This window comes from Scylla paramamosain, chromosome 1 (assembly GCF_035594125.1).
Source record: "Scylla paramamosain isolate STU-SP2022 chromosome 1, ASM3559412v1, whole genome shotgun sequence".
NCBI classification, from domain to species: Eukaryota; Metazoa; Arthropoda; class Malacostraca; order Decapoda; family Portunidae; genus Scylla; species Scylla paramamosain.
In genome coordinates, this window is record NC_087151.1 from 3,791,474 (window position 1) to 3,815,912 (window position 24,439).

At 37.9% G+C, this 24,439-nt stretch overlaps 2 protein-coding genes across 2 annotated transcripts in view; one reads left to right on the forward strand and one right to left on the reverse strand.

Moving 5' to 3' along the window:
• LOC135110443 (organic cation transporter protein-like) overlaps window positions 1–11,464 on the forward strand; it is a 42,612-nt gene extending 31,148 nt beyond the window's left edge. Inside the window, exons 13-16 of the mRNA XM_064026677.1 lie at window positions 1,598–1,705; window positions 3,195–3,379; window positions 3,916–4,052; window positions 4,390–11,464. Coding sequence (XP_063882747.1) covers window positions 1,598–1,705; window positions 3,195–3,379; window positions 3,916–4,052; window positions 4,390–4,468 — 509 coding nt within the window. The 3' untranslated portion in view covers window positions 4,469–11,464. The remainder of the gene's footprint in view (window positions 1–1,597; window positions 1,706–3,194; window positions 3,380–3,915; window positions 4,053–4,389) is intronic.
• Window positions 11,168–24,185, reverse strand: LOC135089081 (uncharacterized). Its single transcript, XM_063984341.1, has 4 exons — window positions 24,045–24,185; window positions 19,680–20,078; window positions 14,905–18,750; window positions 11,168–12,724 (listed from the first exon to the last, which is right to left on the reverse strand). The coding sequence occupies exons 2-4, from the start codon at window positions 20,055–20,057 to the stop codon at window positions 11,906–11,908; spliced, it is 5,043 nt and encodes a 1,680-aa protein (XP_063840411.1). The 5' UTR covers window positions 20,058–20,078; window positions 24,045–24,185; the 3' UTR covers window positions 11,168–11,905.
• Between the last annotated feature and the right edge of the window lie 254 nt (window positions 24,186–24,439).

Here is a 24,439-nt window from a genome sequence, read left to right on the forward strand (position 1 = left end):
TCATAAATCAAGGTACCACTGTATATTGTTCCATACATTTTTATTTTATTTACACTTTTCTTTAGCATATGTACAATACATTCATCATGTTCAGGGAAATGCAGTAGAGAGGGCTGAAATTCATCATGAGATAACATAGAGGCAATATCTACTTACCATGATGCATGATCATGCACTGAGTCCATAAAACTGTCGCTCATTAAGCCATCACTTGAGAAAAGGTGCATGATGTATCCATAAACACAATCATAAACTGCTACAGGCATTTTATTCACTTGGGAATGAAATTTTCATAAAACAAGAAATAACAGGGTTGACCAGAGGAAGTAACAACAAAAACACATTAGTTGATGTGGCTGACCACAAATGGGTTAGAATATTAATGAAGCTGAATTTCTTTTTTCTTTCTTTTTTAAGATGAGCTGATTTGACTTTGAGAAGTTAATATTGTAAGTCCATTATTATACTTCAAAAACATGCAAAATAAATGTGTCATTTGCTACTTATGCATGTCATCTTTCTATGTTGCACGATCTTTTTGCCTACAGAATTATCTGTGCACTTATGAGTTCAAGAGAACACATTGAAGTTTATGTTAGTCTGCTGCTACTCTCCAGCTTTTATCTATTTGCCCTGTGACGACTCACTGAATCTTGTTAATTTCCTCAGTGATCTCTTTTCTCTTAATCTGTCAGGTTGTGATGACTTATTGAAATCTTGATACCAGGTTTCATATTTGTATTCTTTCTCCCTCCTTTAATCATTCTACTTTCTTTCTTCCTCCTTCATTTTTGTCTTCCTCTATTCTTGTTGCATATTCTCCCTTCTCTGTTTGTGGTAAAAGTACTCTCGTTATGGCCAAATATGCTACATGTTACACATTACTAATATTTTATTTTATTTTAAATGCAATCTGTCAGATTCTTTCTACAAATAAGCTTTGAAAATAGCTAAATTGCTTCTATGTACATGAAAAGTAATAATTTTGGCATGGATACATACACGTCTCCTTACTTTCTTCTGTATACAGGCCAAATTCCATATTGTTTCATGAATACAGTTGTACAATTAAGATGGTATAGAAACATCCTGTATTCCATTTGACTATGATATTTTGAGGCACACTGGAGGTGAAACTAGGGGAATTCACTATACAAACAATTCAAATGGAAGCTAACTGCTCATGTCATCAGGACCTCCCTGTATTTTATTTTAAGTATACTGTAGAAAATTGTAGGAGTAAAAGCCTAATTGACACAGATGAATGATAATAATTTCTGGTATACACTTCAATGCTGACTGTTTTTATTTCTTCATGCAGTATTAAGTTTGTAAACTGGTAAGTAATTAATATCCTGAAGCAATATCTGAGTTGGGTATTATTTCAGAAAAATGGCTGTTAACCATTCATTAAGGGAAGATGAATATGTGGGTGGCTTATGCACAGACTGTGCAGATGAACTTAGTCCTGAGTAACTGTTACTGACTGGAAGAAGTCACTGCAGTTGACCTGAAATCTTATATATAACAAATTAAGAGTTACCTACATTGTAAAGTAAGTAATTTGAAGTATTGAATTTGTGATTTTTCATTTCAGGCTACACACTAGCATGGCTTGGCATGAATTATATGGGCAGGAAAATCTCATTGGCTCTTTCCATGATCTTTGCTGGAATTTTATGCTCTGGAGCAGGTTTCTCTCAAGGTGAGGCTTGATGCAGGGAAAATAAAGGCTTAAATTTAGAACATTGTTTGCAGACTTATCTCTTGCATTGTTGGTGTTTCTCTCTCTCTCTCTCTATATATATATATACTTATGTTCACAAAAGTATTGAACATAAACACTATAAATTATTAGGATAAAGTATTTTCAAGTATTTTACATTTACATTGTAAAACATCTAATAACCATTGTGTTGAGCAAAACACATCTGTAGGCAGTGGAGAACAGAACTGGGAGCAGACACCTTTCTCATGTTCTGGTGAGTACACCATTACTTGGTTTGGTGCCACAACCTGTACTCTCCCACCAGACATTGTTATACTACAGGAACCCAAGTCTATCAGACCGAGCAAAGCATATATGGGCATGGATATATTACTTTGACATGAAGTACTCAATATAACTCATCCCTTATAAATATCTTCCTTGGACAGTCAGAAGTTTCCTGAATGGAGCAATGTTTGGTGGCAAGTCATTAATCATCTGATAATATTTTCATCACAACCAACATTTTCAGCAACTGTTCCCATGGAAACTTTTGAGCCTTCCAGGCAAAAACACAAGTATCTTTTCTGGTTTCCAACCAAGATGGGAACTCTTTAGCTGGTGGCCTAGTTTGTAATAACTTTTAGAAATTTTTAAGTGTCATGTCATTTTTAGTTGGAGGACACGGGGTGCATACTTTTTTTTTTTTTTTATACTTACTTTTCTCATCCATATAACACCACATTGCTCCTTCCAATTCCTGCCACTTTCATTTTAATTCCTATTTATGCAGTCAATAATTATTCCTGAACCTTTCATATGAGTCCTGTATTTTTTCAATCTCTGTCTTTCTCTTTTCAAAATTTATGTATCCAGCCTCCTCTTTTATACTACATTCATATTATTGATTTTCATCAAGGCCACTTTAAAAAAAAAATATCCCTCCCTCAAGGGCATGGTGGCATCCTCATTTTCTTATAGCTATGTTGTCCTTTGCACAAAGGGACAAAGGGAGCCTTTGGCAGCTGACAAGGCTAGCACACAGCTCTTCCAGATTGTTTCTTAAAATCCTGAATCCAATATACAGTGCAAATCTTATTAATAGTTTAAATGAAAGTTTACCAAAAATGTAAATGAAATTAAAATAACTAAAATTATACTGTGGCTGCTTACAGCACACTCTTCCATCTCTTAATTTGCTGTACCACACAGTGTACTAACAAGGTTAGCATGCCCTTTCTGGGATAGATAGGCCTATTGCTGTCTTTTTCCCAGGATTTCTGCAGTGGTTCATTGGTTACAATACTGCCTCTGTATATAGCAATAGTGGAAAATTATCATAATACCAATTATTTAGTTACAGTAGTAACTCTCTCTCTCTCTCTCTCTCTCTCTCTCTCTCTCTCTCTCTCTCTCTCTCTCTCTCTCTCTCTCTCTCTCTCTCTCTCTCTCTCTCTCTCTCTCTCTCTCTCTCTCTCTCACACAGAGTACAACACTGATTATTTGCTGGCTTTGACACTTCTGGGCAAATGTTTCATCACTTCCAGCTTTGGAGTAATCTATGTGTTCACTCCGGAGATGTTCCCTACTAGTGTCCGCAGCACAATATTGGGCCTGTGTTCCACCTTTTCCCGCATAGGAAGTATGCTTGCACCTTTTTCCAAAGAGCTGGTAAGTACATGCTTGAAGATCAGACTTGATATTTTAATATACATTGAGAAATTCTTTAAAAAATTTCTTTCTTAACATTCAGTACTCTCTCTCTCTCTCTCTCTCTCTCTCTCTCTCTCTCTCTCTCTCTCTCTCTCTCTCTCTCTCTCTCTCTCTCTCTCTCTCTCTCTCTCTCTCCATTTCTAATGTACAGTTGGCCACACTTAGCATTGCCAATGCTGGCCAAGATTGTAACTCCGAAACACTAGTAGTGAGCTCTGCTCAACCCATTCATTGGTGATAGGGAGAGGTAAGGAGGGGGTGATGTTGAGGGAGGTAGCAGGGGTCTCCCTACCACCAATGAATGGGTTGAGCGAAACTCACTACTAGTGTTCCAGAGTTACTATTTTGGCCACCATTGGCACTGTTAAGTGGACCTCATAGGAGTGAAGCCAACTGTACATTATCCCTTTGCTGGTAGAGCATTCTCTGGAAAGTGTCACTTGTAAATGTTTAGAATTTTGACTGTATTTTTTCATGATAATGTGTAATTTCAGGAACTTATATATGGCCCACTACCCCTGCTGGTGTTTGGAGGGTTGTCTCTAGTGGCAGCAACCTTGGTCTTGGTGATGCCTGAGACACAGAAAACTGAACTACCTGACACTATGGAAGAGGCACTCAACTTAGGAAGGTCTGTTATTTAGCATATAATATAGGAATGACAGTTATATTTTTTAACACATACACATGTTGAGTGAGTGTGCACAAACTAAAATAATTTAAGTTGCTTGCATATGAAAAAAAGTTATAGGCATGAAGGAATCAAGTACTGTGTAGAACATTAAAATTGGAGATAAAATGTGACACCACTTTAAAGGGAAAAGCTTCTTAATTATAGAAGCAAATAAATATAAAATGTATAAATGAAGAGAGATTCCTAATTACATCTTGAAAGCATATTAGTGTTTGTTGTTGTTTTTGTTTTCTGATGTAGTTTATCATCTAGTCAATAAAAAAACTTCTTACAGAACCCAAATTGTGCAACTTCCAGTAGACGAGGAGGAGGAGGAGGAGGAGGAGGAGCAGCACCTTCTACCTGAAGACTAAGAAGCAATAAAAATCAAGTTAAAGCAAGAACTTAGACATAATAAGCCAAAGAAGTAGCCTAAAACTATATTTTTATTATGAAGATATTTTTGTAAGCAAATGTACTGTACATTGTCCTTGGATTTTATTTTATTTATTTATTTTTTATTTTTTTTGTTTATTTGTTCATGTATTTCATTTTATTTAATTGTTTATTTTTATAGATTTGTTATGTAAAGGGGAAGAAAATGTTGATTTTAAATTCCTTAATTTCACTCATAAAGGTTGTTAATGCCACATCAGAGGGAAGCTTCTAAAGATTAGATAGATAAATTTATGTATAAATTTATATATATTTATTTATATATATTTATGTATAGGTAGAGATGTAGGTATGTTTCGTACAATGACAGCTACATGTAGGTTTACTAGCTACTTGCAGCTTCCCTGTTCTTATATATAATATTTGAAAACTGAAACTATTTTCCCATAGCATTCAATGTAAAATGGATTAATCCATTCCCAGACACCAGTCTATGCTGTCTTGGTGGCTTATGACAGACACTCCCACAGCCAAAAAGGCTGCCTTACAACATCTGCTCACAAATGATTTATCTAGAAATTATGTATTGAGTGAACTTAGTGACACAGAACTCATCAGAAGATACTGTTTAGACCGATCTAGTGAGGGAAGCCTTACAGAGAGACACAGAGAGGAGCGACCCACTTACCTCCAAAATGAAGTGGATCATAACACTTAGACATCTTTTTGCTGGGAAAAGCTATTGGAAAAATGCAGTTGTACAGTACTGATGGCATTGGGGGTCATTGAGAGAGTGGCTTGGGATTACTCCTGAGTGCCAAAAATTGTTTGTTTACATCAAGGCTCTTCAATGGGATCACATTTACATTATTTCAAAGATTGAATTACAGTAAAATCCCTCTTATCCGGCATCAACGGGACCGCTGACATGCCGGATACCAGAAATTGCCGGATACTTGAATAGAAGTGAAATTATGTCCACAATCACCACCCTACACTCACGCATCTTACCATAACAAAGATCAGCTGATCTTAATCAGCAGCTGATCTGATCAGCTGCTTAAGTGTAAGCACAACACGCTTCCTCTTTTCTACAACTTTAGGCATGATGAAGGCATCAGGCGATAAACAGTGCACACGCGAGACTGAGTCACTGAGTAAGCACAGTGCAGTGGACCGCGGGTGGCGCAAAGCATTGCGCTCTGGTGGTTAGGGGACAAAGTATGCCTCGTGTGGGAATTTTAATCGATTTTATAAGTACACATTGATTTTTTATTGATTTTAAGGCTCGGGGAAAAATGTGCCGGATACTTGAAGCTGCCGGATACTCGAATGCCGATAAGAGGGATTTTACTGTACTGTATTACACTCTGTATCTCTTCTCCAGATACATAAAAATGAAGTAGATATTTATAGAAACTATAAATTAGTAATAAATAGCAGCTTTTGCTACATCTTTTAATATTTGAAATCAAGCAGCTTTGTTCTAGAGCTGAATTATGGCACCACAACAAACAGTAATGAGTTAAAAATTTTATTAAAAATGATTTGTTAAAAAGGGAAACATTCAGTAACCGAGGTTCCACCATATATATATATATATATATATATATATATATATATATATATATATATATATATATATATATATATATATATATATATATATATATGTGTGTGTGTGTGTGTGTGTGTGTGTGTGTGTGTGTGTGTGTGTGTGTGTGTGTGTGTGTGTGTGTGCATGCATGCGTGTGTTTTTACCTAGTTATATTGTACAGGGCATGAGCCTAAGCTCATTTTATCCTGTGTTTCTTTAAACATGTGTACACTGTTCGCCACAACTACCTCTTCCTTCAGATCATTCCAGATTTCAATAGTTCTATACGGGAAGCTGCATTTCTTGATGTCACTTGAACATCTATTCTTCAGTGTGTGTGTGTGTGTGTGTGTGTGTGTGTGTGTGCAGGGAAACTGCAGGAAGCCAGTAAACTTATATGTGGCAGTTCCTATATGAAACACAACACACACAATTTTTTTCCTTCCCCTTTACAAAGCATTCATAATGATCTTAGAAATATATTTTACATAGATTTTACTATCTGTCCCTTGGGTTAGATGACTCTGAATAGTCATCTTGACTTTGATTCAGGAAGATTTTAGTGTTTATATTTGAACACTTATTTAAATACTCTTTCATGTGATGTTATTTCTTTGCAAATGTAAGTCTTGGTGGACAAAGGTGTCCTTGAACATATTCCAAATTATGCATTGTGTCACATCAGATAAATTTGTGTATATTTCTTTTATTTAAGCAGTTTTATATTTGGCTGTTCAGTAATCTCATGCTGTTGAAAAGTTATTGACTGTCATGGAAGGTTTCTTAGTCTTTTAGTGATGGGTTTGTGTGCAAGTATTGTTTCTTAGCCTTTCAGCAATGGGTTTGTATGCAAGTATGACTTGTCAAGGTCATGCAGCAGAAGGAACATATTTAAGTGTGGGCCTTTTGCTCTGCTGAGTTGTGTCTTGTTTTCTCCTTTCCAGGCTAGAATTTAAAAGAAAAATACAAAAACCTAGACAATCAGTATAATAGGAAGAAGGCAAAGGTATAGAGTCATGTGATTTATGCTGTATAGGTTAATATTTAAGGGATATTGATTTGATGCAGGAATAATTACCTTGTTGAGAAGATTCTATTCTACTACCAAGTATCAAGCCTTGGCAACATTTCAATCACCATATTTAACTTTATACCAGGAACATGTGTGCAGTATTTATAATATGGCAGTAGCTGTGTGTGTGTGTGTGAGATTCACCATTAGCCATGATCATGATCATTCCTTTGCCCACTAACTGTTACCTTCCTGGAAAGAGGTTAAAGCTCATGAAGACTGATCTGTGGCTAAGGCTGAGATTTTTCATAAGGAAACTATATATATATATATATATATATATATATATATATATATATATATATATATATATATATATATATATATATATATATATATATATATATATATATATATATATATATATATATATATATATATATATATATATGGTGCTTTACTTTCTCCAGGAACATCCCACAAGGATGGTGGTCATAGCAGAACCTCCACCTCTCCTTACCCAAACACTCCTTTATCTTATCCTTCCACCTTCCAAGTTATCTTCCTTTCCTGTTATCACTTTCAACTTCACTCATATATGCTTTCATTATAAATTCTGCTCTTCATCCTCTCAATATTCCTTTTCATCCATTCTACTACTCATAATATAATAATTTGCACCACTTGCACAGCTGCTCTTACCGCATCTCATTGTTCTAATCCTCCTGTCTTTTCACTCCATACACCACTCACAGATAACTGATTTCTGCAACACACACTCTTGATTTTTGTACCCCATTTCATATCCAGGTCTGTGATCCATACATCAGTTTTGGCAGGAGAATACTAGTCTTGTCTTTACATCCATAGATGCATTTCTTCCTTTCAAGATTCCTGGAAATGATTCCATGACACACTTTTTCACAATCCTCTCTCTTATTTCTCCATTCATCTCATCATGTTTATCAAGCACTGTTCTCAGATACTTAAATTCGCTCACCTATATTTTCCCTGTACCTGGCCACAACTGGTACACTTATCCTATAAAGTACCCTAAAATTATGCATCACTTCTCTACTCTCAAACACCATTACCATATTTTTTCCCAACATTCACCTTCAGTTGTCTCTCACTCACCTTATGGAAACTATCCACCACTCTGAAGTTTATTTTCACTCTGCTAGTTAAGACAGTGTCATCTACAAACAGACATGCTACAACACCACGTCTTGATGTATTCCATTTCAGCCTTGCACCAACATTTCCTGCTTTAGTTTTTATCTCCATCATACAGACATCCATAAAAAATATTAAACCACCACAGAGATAAAAACTAAAGCAGGAAATGTTTGGTGCAAGGCTGAAATGGAATACATACGTCTCACTCTTATTCCTACATTGAAATTCTCTCTGAGTTTTCTGTCTGCATTCACACTTACTTGCATTCCTATAAAAGCCTTAATTCCTTCCAGTGACTGCCTTCCTACATCATAAGTCTTAAAAACATCCCAGGTTTACCCATCCACTGTTCTTTGCTTTCTCTAAATTTGTGAATGCTGCTTGCAACTTTACATCCTGAATACTCCTCAGTAATAATTTTGATTCCAAAAATCTGATCCACACAACTATTTCTTATCCTTAATCTTCCCTGTTCCTCATTGACCTTCACATTGTCACTCTTTTCAATTTCTTAGTTAAGACTTTCCCAGTGACTTTCCCTTACATACTAAGTAAACTTGTTCCTCTATAACTATTACATTTATTCATGCAATCTTAATCTTCATGTAGTTACAAGAACTGCCTTCCTCCACTCATCTGCTATTTCACCTTATTCCATACCAGTTTACTTATTAGAAACATCCAATCTACTCCCATTTTACCATTCCTTAACATTTCTTCATTTGTTCCATCTATACCTCTTGGTTTACTTCACTTTATTACTTTATCTACCTCCTCTCTGATAGGCATTCCTCTCTGCATAAACACTTATTCTCTATCTGCTGCTGTGTCCTTATCATTCCATTTAATGAATAAGCCACTAGTGTTTGACAGCAGATTCCACCTATTTTGGTATGTTTATAGTGACTAACAGTTATACAACTCACTGTGCTCCACTTGCCTAAATTCACAATCAAAATCAGGATATCTTATTGATAAATGGATTATTTTTGACCACTTGACAATTAAAAAAATAATGATAGTGCATATATATATATATATATATATATATATATATATATATATATATATATATATATATATATATATATATATATATATATATATATCATGGATGAGACTAGTGCAGGACCTCACATCCACATCTGTACTCTAACCACTTGACCAGTGCCTCCCATTTCCTTGTTGGAATACAAAGTATTTGCCTTTTACTGTCTGCCATTACCCTTGAATGACAATGATGTTATTCATGGTCAAAAAGTCCATAGTGTGAAGCAGTGTGTTTTGATGCAACAACTAATTTTTTTGTCTTAGTACATTTTCACAGCCACTGCAGTGTCACAGTAGAAAACAGAATTGACTGATTGTCCTACTGGGACAAACTGTTTGTATACAATTCCCATGATATAAAACAGCATGCCCTTCACCAGCCCTGCTGTTTTTGGGTCTCAGTGAACCTGGACTTTTCCACTTAGAGGACTGTGGTTTTGTCTCAGTTTTAATTAAAACCAGCTCTCATCATCTATGGTAACACTGGACAAGGTTTTATTTTCAGAGGAAACTATAGTATTTCCAGGCATATATCAAAACTACTTCAGATCAATTGTCAGGATACTCAGCACAAGTTTGGTAGCAACATGATGCATGTCCAAAATTACCAGCCAGAATCTACTGGCATGTCCCATAATCAGTGCTCACTGCATCAGCAGGGTCATGAATGGTTTGAAGTTGATTCTCACTAACAAGTTGTTGGATTATGTCAGTAATGTTGAGCATTGTGGAGCCAATCAACTGATGCCCAACTGGTCTTGAACCAAACATACTATTCAAACACATATATGGCACATGTTTTATTCCCTGAATTCTTGTGCTTAAACTGCCAGTGTCTTGGATTTTCATGAATCTTTTCACAATTGTATACTCATTTCCTGTTCCATTCTAGGATCAGTTGTGAAATTGCCATTCACCACACAACATTTTGAATACAAAGATATTAGAGGCCAGCATATCCACTCACACACATGGTAAAGTGTAGACTGATCTCAAAGATAAGATAATACTCCACCTACCAGTACACCCCAACAGTATCTTCATAAGGTAGAATAAGAGATTATCTGAATTAACATTTGTTTCTTTTCATCTCATCTTTCTGTCTATTTTATATTTGTCCTGCCTTCTTTTATCATCCATAGGTTGCTTTTTTTTTTTTTTTTTTTTTTTTTTTTTTTTTTTTTTTTTTTTTTTTTTTTGTAGAGTGGGGTGACATGTCTGCCTTTTATAATTTTTTTCCTTTAAATCTTAATCAAAATGTCTTCAACTTTCATTTGCTCCTAATTCATGATGTTTCCATCTTCTGCAATTCAATGCCAAGCATTATCCAGATTTTTTATTCATATGCTAGAACTGAGACTGCATTGGTCAAAGATATTTATCTTAAAATAATAGATCTCTAAAACATTGTGCTATCAAAGGCACTTCATTCCATCACTGTTATATTTCTTGTGATTGGAACTTATATGTACTGGTTTTGGCCCACAGAAATGTACATATACTTTGTCCTCTACCTAATTTTCTGGCCTGATATATAATTATTGGACATTACCTTAGTTTTCTCCAGGATCTTCAGCTACTATGAGAGATGGCCAAAGAAGAGAGAAATTCAAGCATACTTGCAACTGAGGTAATTAACAAAATTAAAATAAGACAAACTGAACTGATTTGGCCATCTAAAAAGGAAAATATCTTGGTTGAGTATTGAAGTGCAAGGTAGAATTCCAAGTGGGTAAGCTCAGAAAAATGAGATAATGTCCTGAGGAAGAACCAAAACAGCAAAGAAAGCTGCATTGACTATATGGCTTGCCAAGGTGCAGTTGGATTTTAAAGATCCACTAAAACATGGAACTTTACTTTTAAAACAAAAATGTATGTCAATATTCCAGACTGAGATCCCTTACAGGTGTCAAAAATGATGATGATGATGATGATGATGATGGTGAGGGATGTTTTCCTATAAGACTGAACTCCATAAAAGTAATTTCCTTGTATAAAATGCTTTTAGGGAAGATTATTTTTTTTAATTCTTTAGTATCATGTTTGTATTATACAAAGGGTATCCAAAAAGGCTTCTTTTTTACTTAGTTCATATACATGATAAATATATCTATACAATTTGATCTCACCATAATGACATCTCAAAATATGTCAAGATTGCTGGAATAAAATATGTGGAATTAAAGTACAGCTAAAATAGATTCTATGCAATGTCTACATACACTATAACAAAATTTATATAAAACAGTAATAAACTAACAATTTGATCATGATATGAGCATGTGAAGCCTGAACACAATGACCTACATTCTGTGTATGACAACCATTATTTACAATGAAGAAAATAATAATGGCAGAAATGTTGGATGACTACTGACTGTTGATGGTGTCATGAAGAACATTTATGAAATTAAAGTAACATTGGTAACATTCACTAAATTATGAAAATAATTTGAATTCTAATGTAACATTTTTATTTCAGTTACTTTCTTAAAAATTAATGATGGCTATGAGGAAATATATGTTTGTAATTCAAATTAAACTACATTTAAAAGTAACTGTCCATTATAAAATGCTTCATTCTGCATAAACATATGGCATGGAGTAATTACCCCTCTGGTCATCCTGCTGATGTGAAGCTCTGTGTCTGTTAAATTGATATCGGTAAGAAAAGGCTTGGTCACAATCCTCACACACGTAGGGCTTCTCCCCTGTGTGAATCCTCATATGCTTGTTGAGACTGGAGGTGCGAGTAAAGCCAGCTTCACAGTGTTTACACCGGTATGGCTTCTCGCCAGTGTGTCCAAGCATGTGACGCCGAAGGTCACTCTGTTGGTGGAATCTAGCATCACAAAGATCACAAGGAAACACTTTATCTTCAGTTGTCATCGAAACTCCTGAATGCATTTGCTGGCGATGTCTGTTGAGAGAAGATTTATTGGTAAATGCCAAGCCACACTTGGTGCAAACATGAACCTTCTGGTGTTGTGCTTTGTGTTGGCTGAGGTATTCTAATGTAGTAAAGGCAGCACAACATTCTGAACAGCAGAAAAGATCTGGATGAGCCTCCAGCATGTGATTCCATAAAGTGCGCTTCTGAGCAAAGGACTTAGCACAAACTGAACATTCCAGAGGCTTAGCTACTACAGGAAGTGTTTTCTCACTTGAAAGATCTGAGCTTGTACTTTCTTTGTTTGCCTCTACTTGGGAAAAGAGGCTAATAACATCACTTCCTAATGCTGTATACTGGACGGGCTGAGTGGAGTTGGGTTCTTGTATCGTGGTTCCAGAAGAATAATTTCCTCCACTTGATGATGCAGCAGAATCCACAGAAACAGGAGCTGACTGGATCATTAGCGTCTCAGTCCCAGCACTACCTACTGGAACTCCAAGTACCTGTAAAGGTTCAAGCCTTTAGTTATCTGATCAGTTTGTAGAATTTGGATTCACAAATTTAGCACTCTACATTAAGGTTTGAGTTACTTCATGCCTCCTCCCCCCCTCCCCCCCTCAATTTTTATATCTAGGTTCCCCTGGTGAATCAGGGTTAGGACAGTGCCTCAACAGAGGACTTTGGCTTTGGCATGTCAGGACTGTTACCCTGCATGGACACCCATACCTTTGGACATTGCCCAGGATTTAAACCCATGCCCAATTGTGTGAACTCATTGGCCCCCATGTATGGTATCACTATATCACATCAGCTTCCTTGAAATGGTTAAAGTAAGGAAGGGAAAAAAGCAGGGTCACTGTTCTCCTCAATGAACAAAACAGGCAATGTCAGCACCTGTGGGGAGGTGGTTACAGTAAAGTGACTACTGCCAAAGATGTTACCAGTTTGTACTACCTGCTGTACTTCTAATGAAAGTAAAGGCAAACCCATGTAAATTCCTGAGATTGCAGATCTTTATGATTGAGGCCCAATGGAAACTTAACAGGGCAAAGGAACTAAAAAATCATTATAAGCATAAATTTTAGAAGGGATCTCCCTTAATATGAAAACACCATCATAATTTCATAGAAAACAGTCAAGTTTCAAGCCAGTACCAGAGTATTTTTACTAACTTTAAATTACATTTTATCAATTACTTGACTATGTAGTTAAAGAATATTAAACTAAGATGGGTTTATTTATCTATGCATCTGTGGTACAATGGCTAGCATGTCTGGCAATGAATCTATGGAACCTTGTTTGAATCCATGCAGGGGCAATCAGCTGCTCACCAATTGCTCATCCTTTCTTCAAGTTGGTCATTAAATAGGTACAGTCAGACTCCTGTGAGGTCCACCCAACATTATCAAGACTGGCAAGATTGTAACAAGGTAGTGGGCTTTGCCTGAAGCATTTGTGTGAAGTGAGGGGTGAGGTAAGGAGGTTTGTGGGACATAAGAGGGGTCTGAGGAAGGTAGGGAGGTTGCCCTTCTTCTTTCTCCCTTCCATCAATGAACATTTTGAGTGAAGCTCACTACTTCCAGTGTTCCATGGGTAGTCTTGCCAGCTTTGACAACACTGAGTGAATCTTGTGGGAGAGTGGTCAACTGTACCTGGGGAAATCCAGGGAAAGAAAACTATGGAAACACAATTGTCACAATTGTCCTGGGTTAAGTATTATTATCCACTACAGGTCCAAAGGTCAGTGAGGTAGACATAAGTGCCAAGGCCATACACCGCTATAGCATATATTTCTTACATTCCCTTTACTAATGAATTATGATGTTCATGACCAGCAAGAAACTTGAAATATACATTCTGAGATAAGATAATCCAAGTTTCTCATGATTTAACTTGTTTCTAATATTACCTTATTCTGTGATCATGAACTTCATTATGATTCATTAATACAATAGATCCTAATTTAATCTTTGTTTTGGTAATAATTCAAGTAACTGACAAGAAAATATAATTCATGTTAAAAATATTTTTCCAGTGGTATAAAATTTTCCTGTTCTTTATGAAATGATTACAATGATCACATACTATAATTATCTGATATAAGCTACAACTGAATGATCATAAGATTCCATGTACTATCCCATGCTAAATTTTTTTTTTATATAACTAATGAATAGTAATAGTATTGTGCATGAGTCAAGGCTATATAGTTTTAACTTTTATCTGCAAAGCCATAACACCCTACACCCACCCCTAACTCACACTGTCCAATGACTAAAAGTCACTATTTCCTGAGTACATTAACACTGTACTCCAGCTTTTCCTGTTTTTACCATCTCAAATGGCTTCCCATGTATACATGCAAACCTAGTTGACAATTCATCCCTTCTCTATATCCCACATTATGTCCATTTTTTTTGTGCAAGCTTCTGATTATTCAACCTAGCATATTAATAATTTTGTCCTAATGCCACAGACTTAATTGTCAAACTGGTGCCTGAACCCACTAAACTAATTTATATTGAATTATAAAATTGTCATTTTTTCCCCACATTCCATGTATTACAAAAGAATAGCAGCCATGCAACAGTATGGCTGCCAAAATCCAGAGGAAAGTAGCAATATCAGGAGTGAGTAGATAACACAGAACACTTCCCAAGAATACAAAAATAAACTTTCTTACCTGTCCATCTGGGCTGATAGTGATCTGATCATAGCTGATGAAGGTTCCCTGTGCAGGATTTATGACAACAGTTCCATTGCTTAGCATCTCTCCTGCTTCTATAAATATTGTTCCCTCTTGCGTCATCAGTTGACTAGCACCGACCAACTGGCCAGTAGACACCACCTGGCCGGCTGTCAGCATGGGCTGGCTAACCAACCTTCCACTAGTTTGACTTGACACACTTGGCTGACCCATTGCAGTAACCACCTGCCCACCTGTCAGGGTCTGGCTGACTGAAGGATCTGTCTGACCAACCGAGGTCACATGAACTTGGTTGGAAGATTCCGTGATGCCTGATGTCTCACCAACCTGTGAGGTTCCCACAATAGATGTGGTGGTATTTAAAGGAACATTATTATCAACAGACTGGCCCTGCAAGTTTCCCTCCACAACACCCGAGGTACCAGAATTATGGGTGACATGTTCCATTGAGAGTTGCAAAAGAGAAGTTGCCCCTGTAACATCTGCAGTGGCTATCAAGTTGTTTGTGCCTTGTTGGGTAGATTCATCAATTCCTGGTAGTATGCTGCTTGGGTCTTCATTTCTAGGCTTGGTGTCTACAGCTGAATGAGTATGAGGCTCATCTGGTCCATGAGGCACTTCACAAAAGCACCATGACTCCATTTTACTCTTAGTTTCAGATTTCATCTCTCCTAATTTCTCAGGTTTCTTTACAGATTTCTGACGGAGAGGTGGTTTTATGTCTTCTTCAATGTCCACAAAGTCTCCCATTATGAAATCAGACTCTTCAGTCTTCTCTTTCTTCTTCTCTGCTGCTTCACGTAGTCGTTTGCTTGTTCGTGTCGGTTCAGCAACTACAACCTTAGATTTCATTTTAGAACTTTTTGAGCTTGTGTTCTCTTGACTGGTGCTCTGTTTTATGTTTGATTTCTTTTTCTTCTTTCTCATCCCATCTGCAGACTGGTCAGGCTTACCATGGTGCACTGAACGAATATGTCTGGTAAGTGCAGTTTTGTCAGGAAAAAGAAGGGTGCACATCCTGCATGTAGAGGCAAGAGGTTTTTCACCAGAATGAACACGCTGATGTCTTCTTAGATCATCCCGCTGTGAAAATCTTGCATTACAATCCTCACATTTATGGGGTTTGTGGCCTGTATGAGTCATGAGGTGCCGTTTCAGAGCACTGCGCTGTGTAAATGTTTGTAAGCAGCTTTCACACGCAAATGGGCGATCGTTATTATGAATTCTCTTGTGTGCTGTCAAGTGACTTCCTTGTGTGAAAGCAAGAGAACAAACATCACACTTGAATGGCTTTTCACCTGTATGAGTTCGGGAATGGACCCTCAGGTTGCTCTTCTGGGTGAAGGATGCCCCACAAGTTCCGCAGACATACGGACGTTCTCCTGTATGTCCACGCATATGGATGGTTAAGCTGTTCTTGTGTGTGAAGGACTGGTAACACACACCACACTGGAATGGCTTCTCTCCTGTGTGAGTGCGCTGGTGGATGAGCAGGTGATTGATTCTAGAAAAAGTTTTTGGGCATGAATCACAATTATAACTTTTGACTTCTTGTGATTCCACAGCCTTTGTCAACCGCCTCTTTTTGATAGGGGGGTCAGTGGGAGGATCAGGGGGGTTGGCTGGGAATGCTTCACTTTGAATCTGGATGTCACCTGTTGCAGGATTATTGACAGTCAAACTATACTGGAAAGTAACTTGTGGGTCCACTTGTTGCTGGTCAGGGTGGTCTTGTTGGTGATCTGCCTGAGGTTGAAGTTGCTGTTGCTGTTGCTGTTGTTGTTGTTGATGTTGTTGGTGTTGCTGCTGCTGCTGCTGCTGCTGCTGCTGCTGCTGTTGTTGGTGCTGCTGCTGCTGCTGTTGCTGATGGTGCTGTGAATGTTGATCATGATGCTGCTGTTGAGGTTGTGGCTGCTGCTGTTGTGGTCCTTGTTCATTTTCCTGAATGCCAGAAACAGAGAACAATCTGGGAGAATCAATAGCAATTTTGACTTCCTCCTGAGAAGTATGAGGTTGCTGGAGATGCTGTGACTGGTGGTGGTGAGAGTGGTGGTGATGATGTGAGAGTGGGTCAAGCTGGTCAGCATGGTGACTATCCTCATAATGATGCAAAGACTCAGGATAACTGCCACTAAACTGTGTAGGCTGATGATACTCCGTCTGACTAACTTCTTGCACTCCAACCGACTGTGGTTGAGGCTGAGGCTGAGGCTGCTGCAGTTCAGTGTAAGTAATAGCTTGATGTTGTGGTACTGCTGCAGGAGGTATAGTTGAAGATGTTGGCTGGGTGCCTACACTGTTCCCATTATCTAAGATGGACTGCTGATTGTCTGGAATGTTTGGTGTTTCACAGAAACACCAGGACTGCCAATGATTATAACTACCCTCTATAAACGTCAACACATGTGACTGATAATTCTGACAATTGTTGGCAGGACGGGCAGTCTTTGGGGGCTGCCCTGGCTGTGTAAGGAGCAGAGTGGGAAGCTGACCTGGAGCCTGGGCTGGAATGGTCACAATTTCATTTACCAGGGGAGGTTGGGAGTTAGTTTGAACAGTTTGGGTAGTATGCGGCTGCTGCTGACTTTGAGGTAAAGTAGTGACTGGTGCCAGGGTAATGGGCTGATCAACATGCTGTTGCTGTTGTTGAGTAGATTCCTGTTGCTGAACAAGGGGAGTTCCTGCATAACTAGCATCATAAATCGGACTCAAAGTATTTTCATCTTCTTCCACTTTGCCAGATCTTTTCTTTGGAGGAGGAAGAGTATGGCCAGGCTCATTTTCCCTGACATCTATTACATCACTTCCTTCAAAACGTTCCTCCCCATGCACAGTTACTCTATGCCTCTTCAGGTTGCGATACTCAATGAACGTAGAGTCACACTTGTTGCAACTGTATGGTCTCACAGACTCATGTCGTAGCATGTGTCTCTTAAGGGCACTCCTGTCTTTAAATGCCCCACGACATTTTGAACACACAAAATGTCTCTCTCCTGTATGACTCTGCCTATGTCTCTTTAAAGTGCTAAATTGGGTAAAAGTTGCCCCACACTGATCACAGCTAAAGGGCTTTGTACCAGAGTGAGTTCTCATGTGAGTCTTCATGTCCCTCAGTAGACTAAAGCCAACATTACATCTATCACACTTAAAGGGAGTGTCTCCTTCATGTGTCAGTTTGTGCCAACGAAGATTATTCTTTCTGCTGAAAGCTGCATCACAGACATCACATTTGAATGGCTTCAAGCCTGAATGTGACATCTGGTGACGTTTTAAATCTATCATCTGTGTAAAGGAAGAAGGGCACTTTTCACACTTGTATGGCTTTTCACCAGTGTGCGTTAGCTGATGGCGTGAGAGGTTTCTTCTTTCCACAAAGAGGGCACCACATTCATCACACTTAAAGGGCTTCTCCCCCGTGTGTCTTCTCTTGTGCCGCTTGAGGCTACTAGTCTGTGAGAATGATGCATCACAATGGTTACAAACAAAAGGCTTGTCATTGGTATGAACTCTCATGTGTGTGGTGAGGTGAGATGCCTGTTTAAACTTCTGAGGACAAAGCTCACACTTGAAGGGTTTTTCCCCAGTATGAATTCGGCGATGAATGCTTAGGTGACACTGCTGCACAAAAGCCATGTTGCAGTCTTTACATTTGTGTGGCTTGTCTCCCTTATGTCTGCGTTGGTGCAGTTTGTAACTGTTGTAGTGAGAAAACTTGGCATCACAGTCATTACAAGCAAAGCTGTGCCTATGCTGTTCTCTCTGGTGGGTGGTCAGCAAGCCAATCCTAACAAACACCTCTTCACACTGGTCACACTCATACATCTGTCAAAAGGAAAGAGACAGAGGAAAACATTATGAACATGAAATTTCATATTTAACTTCTGGTCATACACTTCGTTAAGATTTATGACGATTTACAACTATATATACTTATATTTAAGGATATAATACTTACTAACAGAGTTTTATTTGAAAACTACTGACAATTGAAGACAATGATGCTAAAGTAGTGATGGCTCTTAATAAGATCAAACAGGTCTCATATCATGTATACCATATACATCTCTTTTCACCTAAGTTATTACTTTGATTTTGTCATGGCTTGATATGGATGAATGACAGGAAGATACCAAGTTTAAGCTTCATAAAAAAAAAAATAAAAATAAATAAATAAATAAATAAAAATTTAAAAAATAAATCATTTTCAAAGATTCATGTTAACACTATGATCTTGAGTTTTGGATATTGTTTCAGTATAAAGCATCCTCCAAACACTAAGTTCTTAGTTATTTCATCAAAAAGATCTTGTCATTCTGAGTACATATTTTGCTAGGTGAACTAGGTAAGCTGGCAAAATTTACAAATACAAATTATAATACTGAATTCAGAATGTTAATGGGGTTGATGTGACAAAGTTCCTGATGATGAAGTTAATTAAACATGGATATATCTAATTTGAAAATTTCTTTAACTGTTAAGTCATTAAGAAGAAAGTTTTGGAACTTTTTATGGGATATGTGATGGAGTTCAGGTGGGGCACCACAAATAACAAAACTGAATGTTGTGGATCAAGCTTAATATTTCAGTGACATGAGGTGAGGCCCACAGGGCAGGCTGATCTGAGACTTGAAGATAATGAATATACATGCAGTTTCATTAAATTACTATTACTGACTAATTCAAGTTATGCAATTTGCCTTTAAACCTACACAGGGAGAAACAAAAACAATGGAAAGCGACATACTCCTTACCTGTTCTTCATAGTGTGTCCTCTCATGTGCTCGCAGCTGACTTGCTCGAACAAATTCAGCCTGGCACTCAGAACACTTGTAGTCCTTTCCTTCAGCATTTGAGTGGCTCTTAGATGCAAATGCACTAACATCAGAGGTGAGATTTTCCTTTGTATCTTCCTGCTCAAGGTCCAGATCATTCTGAATCTCTTGAGCGTTACCTTCATCCTCATCAGTCCCCAGAGTGTTGGCCTCCTCATCTACAGTGGTGCCTGCTTCACTCACCACCTCCCCCTCCACTGTATACTCCTGGGGAGCCTCCTCGGGGACCATGGCCTGCAGGTCCTCTACCTTCACGGTAGTAGAAAGGTTCAGGGGTGGAGCAGACTCCATTGTCATTCACCTTTATAAGACATGTGTCTGAAATCACAAAATACACATAAAAAGTTATTCTCTTACTAAATTAACAAACTCATACATGTAAAGTGGTGGGCATCTGAACAAAAACTCTGCAGGGTAAACTTATGCTACAGGAGATAGTGTCACTGACACCTCTGAAAATCTGTAATATCATTGCACTGCAAAATACTTTTGTGAAACAAAGTTTGCAAATACCCAACATATTAGCTGGTTTCAGTACCACATCAGTTAATACAAGAGTATGTACTTATTGTGACAGTGGTGGCAAGAGTACCTCTAATGTTATATTCCCTTGATGTAAGTTTCTAATTGTATGCCAAACAAAGGTATAAAACCCTTTACTAGTAATTTGAAAAAAAAAAAAAAAAAAAAAAGGCCATTTTATCCATGAGTGTTGTCTGCACACAAAAGCCTGTACTTGTGAATTTGGTACCAACCAGTGATAACCATGACCTGAAACTAGTGTTTAGTGCAGCAAGGCTGCAGGAGGGAAACCAAGGCAGGCAGTTACCGAGATCACAATAGTAGTTAGTGAAAGTAGCAACAGAAAATAGGTGATACATACTCAATGTACAGCACATATGTGAGGGTTTTGTTTTAGAGCCACACATGGTTATGTTACAGTGACATGATCTATCTTTGGCAACACTACATATTTTAAGTTCATGCTCATGAGGCTCACTTGGAGGGATACAGTGTAATGTATGTGTTAGTATGTTGGTTTCCAGTATGTATTGGCGCATGCTTTCTTGTATCTCTTTCGTTTAGCCAATGAGAGCTGTCCTTTTAATGATGTATTAGAATGTCACTGAACGTCATTTGTTTCTGGCCAAAACCTCAATTATTTTCAACCAATCACCATGTGCAGCAGTCAGCCAGCAACCTGCAAGGGTACTCAGTATCACAATGGCAGCTGAGTGCAGTGGATGTAAATTTAAACACCAGGATTATATTGTGTAGTCCCATAAACAAGATGACTTGGATGTACATTTCTTAAGATCACATGGTGTTTTGCCAAAATCAGTTGAGTGCTGAACAAATGATGGCACCAGTACCCTTTGAGGATGAGAAAGAGGAGGACTGGACTTTCTATTAAGGTATACAGTTAGGTTAGGTTAAATTAGTGCTCTTCTCCCTCTCACACACCAGTAAGTTTCATAAGATTTCTTTCCAATACCTCTTCTGTTGGCAGCTATTTGTGATATCTCCATGTGCCATGCAAAACTTTGATTTAGAAGCAGTTTTGTTTTCTTTGAGACTTACAAATATATTATATATCACTAGATTTAAAGGGAAATTATATTTATGATGATCACATAAAAAACACTAAAAATTCTTTCACTCATTTTTCCTTCAAAAGTAAATACAAAACAAGAAAAAAATTTTCACAACCTCATAGCTCAAAACTTTTCCTGCAAGCATTCTGTGCACTACACGTTGCCTTAACCGTCTTTTTATGAGCTTTGCAATAGTGCTATTCACATTGTAGGATGTCAATCAGATCTAAAGAAAATAAAGGAAAACTGAAATCAGCATTCACCTCAGATTACAAGCAGACAGCCTGAGTCATGTGCTGAAATTGACAAATTATCTAACAGTCAACATATTCTGGGAAGCACCAGCATTGCCAATTCATTGCTTTTGTGAAAATTATGGTCATTTTTGACTCATCCAAAACTGATACATTTCCATCAGAAACTTTATTTTAAATGAATATAAATAAGTGCTTGTGCTTCGGTACACTTTCACGTGAAAACATTTTGACATCTAAATCTGATGTGTGAAAGGCTTAAGGAGGGGGTCCAGGGGTGGGCAATGCCTCGCTGCCCCAGTTAGGTTAGGTTAGTGTCATTAAGGAGGATTCCAGGAGCCTTTGGTCCCCAGTTAGATTAGGTTAGGTCAGTGTCCTTAAGGGAGTGCCAAGGGAACAAAACCCCTAAGTAAAGTGCCCTTAAAGAAGGATCAAGGGGGGACAAAGCCCCCAAGGTTAAGTTAGATTATGTTACTGCACTTAAGGAGGTGTCCAGGGTGGGCAAAGCTCCCATGCTTAGGTTAGGTAAAGTTAGATTAGGTAAGGTTAGGTGGAGTCCTTAAGAGGAATCCAGGGTGGACAACCTCCCCCTCCTGTTGGGTTATGCTAGATTAGGTGGTATCCTTAAAGAGGGGGACCAGGAGGGGCGATGCCCCACCAGTTAGATTAGGCTAGAAATTTTCCCAGTTTTCAAAATCTGGCATTTCATCCTTACACCTTTTACATGAATGTCCAAATCTGGTATAATCTAGCTTCCCTCACCCTAAAACCCTGCTTTCCCACCAGGTCCCCAAGCTTGCTGCGGATAAAGAAGGATTAAAGAAGATATGATGTATTGTGTTAAAATGCAATTTTACCAGTCAGGATAGCTTAATGGGGAGTATGGGGGTGAAGCTCCCCCAATTAGCAAAAGGTTAACATAGCATAGTGGGGTGTATGTGAGGAAAGATATTGCCTGTTTATTGACTATTTTTAAGGGACTTTTCCCAAAAGCAGTGTCTTCTTGGTGTTACTGGAGTTTATACCCAGTCATCTGCCTATTATTTTTTTAATTTTCTTTTAACTGTTTTTTATGATAACTGAGACTTTTGTGAGACATACATATGTATTGTCTTTTCATTGCAAGCTAATAGTTTTTGATCTAGAAATTTTTCAGTTACTATTTGGCCCACACAGAAGGGCTGTCATGGCAGACCTGTTCAGCTCACATCTCTTCACAGTCGACACTGCTGCCACTCACCAATCTTCTTTAACACTAATATCAAATGCTCAGATCACATTTGATTTATTATTTGATACCTAATCATGTGTAATCACTTCTCATGGCATTCATGAGCAAATGCCACCCAATGTGGAGGCAGATTAGAAAATGGCCAAGCTCTGTGTGGGGTCCACTCCTACTCCACATGACATAATTAAGCTATCCTACAAGGATAACATGTCCTCAATGAAATTTCTACAAAATCACAGGGTTCTGCTGGCCATACTTCCCTTACCTCTAGCCGATGACTCCAGCAATAATAAAAGATAACAAGGTATGCATGTTACTAGGTTAGGTTAGGTCAAATTAGTTAGGTTAGGTTAATTAGCTAGGTTTGGTTAGATTAGATTAGGTTAGGTTTAATATCTTCTTGATTTTACTTATATTTTTATTATTCATTCGACTTGGGCCTCATTCTTCTGTTAGAAATTCTTTGTTTTCCAATCCTCCCCGCTTGTAGGCCCAGGTGGTGGAGGAAATTGGAAAATGTGTTATTTCTGATGGAAATGAGCCTCAAATGTATCATACAAATGCAACCAAGAAAAAATAAATAAAACCACCAGCGTAAGGAAAGACCAGTATAAAGTTGTTCATATTTACATTTTTCTCCTTAGATTTGGCTTCTCCCTACCCAAAAACCCCGCTTTCCCACCAGGTCCCCAAGCTTTTGTCCTGAAGAGGGGCGGCATTGGAATACATAGGAGCCACTATTGGTAAGATTTACCCAGAAAACCTTCTGTGTTTTATAATTTGTTAATACATAATGCGACACTTCTGTACACAGAAAATGTTTGTCCCCAGATATCTGGATTGTGTACTGGTTGTGGCAGGACGTCATGAAATCTCCATTATTCGTGTTCAGACTAAACATACTCAATAGCACGTGTTTTTATTCACATTTTCTTGATCTTTACTACGTGGCATACACGTGTACATGCTAGGCTTCCACAACAAGGTGACAGCAAAGGCAGTACTGTCAGTGGAGAAGAGCCTAGCTTTCCTCGACTGCCAGACGAGGCCATTGTTGTTTATTAGACCAGAGAGCAGCAGCATCCCCAGGCCTGTGTTTGGCACCTTGCTTGGTTCATCTACCATTAATGTAAAGGCCAGGCATAAAGGCACCCTAATACAGCACCGCATCAGGCAAATCAGGAAGAAGCTGTACAAAACTTACAACAAAATGAGGACGCCAGATTTTCTGCCGTTGTAAACAATGTCTCAACTACGTCCAATGGTGGCAACTCAAGACTTCTTTTGCATAAAATATGCTAGTTAAATGTTCGTGTGCTAGTAATGATAATTTTTAGTACAATTTACTTGTGTTAAATGTTAGCATTTACTCGATATTGAAAATTTTGTATTTTTTCAGCTTATATTTATGAATACATCAGACTTTCGCTTGACTTGAAGGCTCATATGCCAGACGTAGGGCGTGTCTCCGCTCCCGCCACCCACTGCCTGCCAGCATGCCAGGCGCACTTCACGAAAGATAGCACGGGGATATAAGTTTTATCTTATAATTTGTTTCACATTATATATTAATTAACATGTGAGCAATGTTATTTCTTC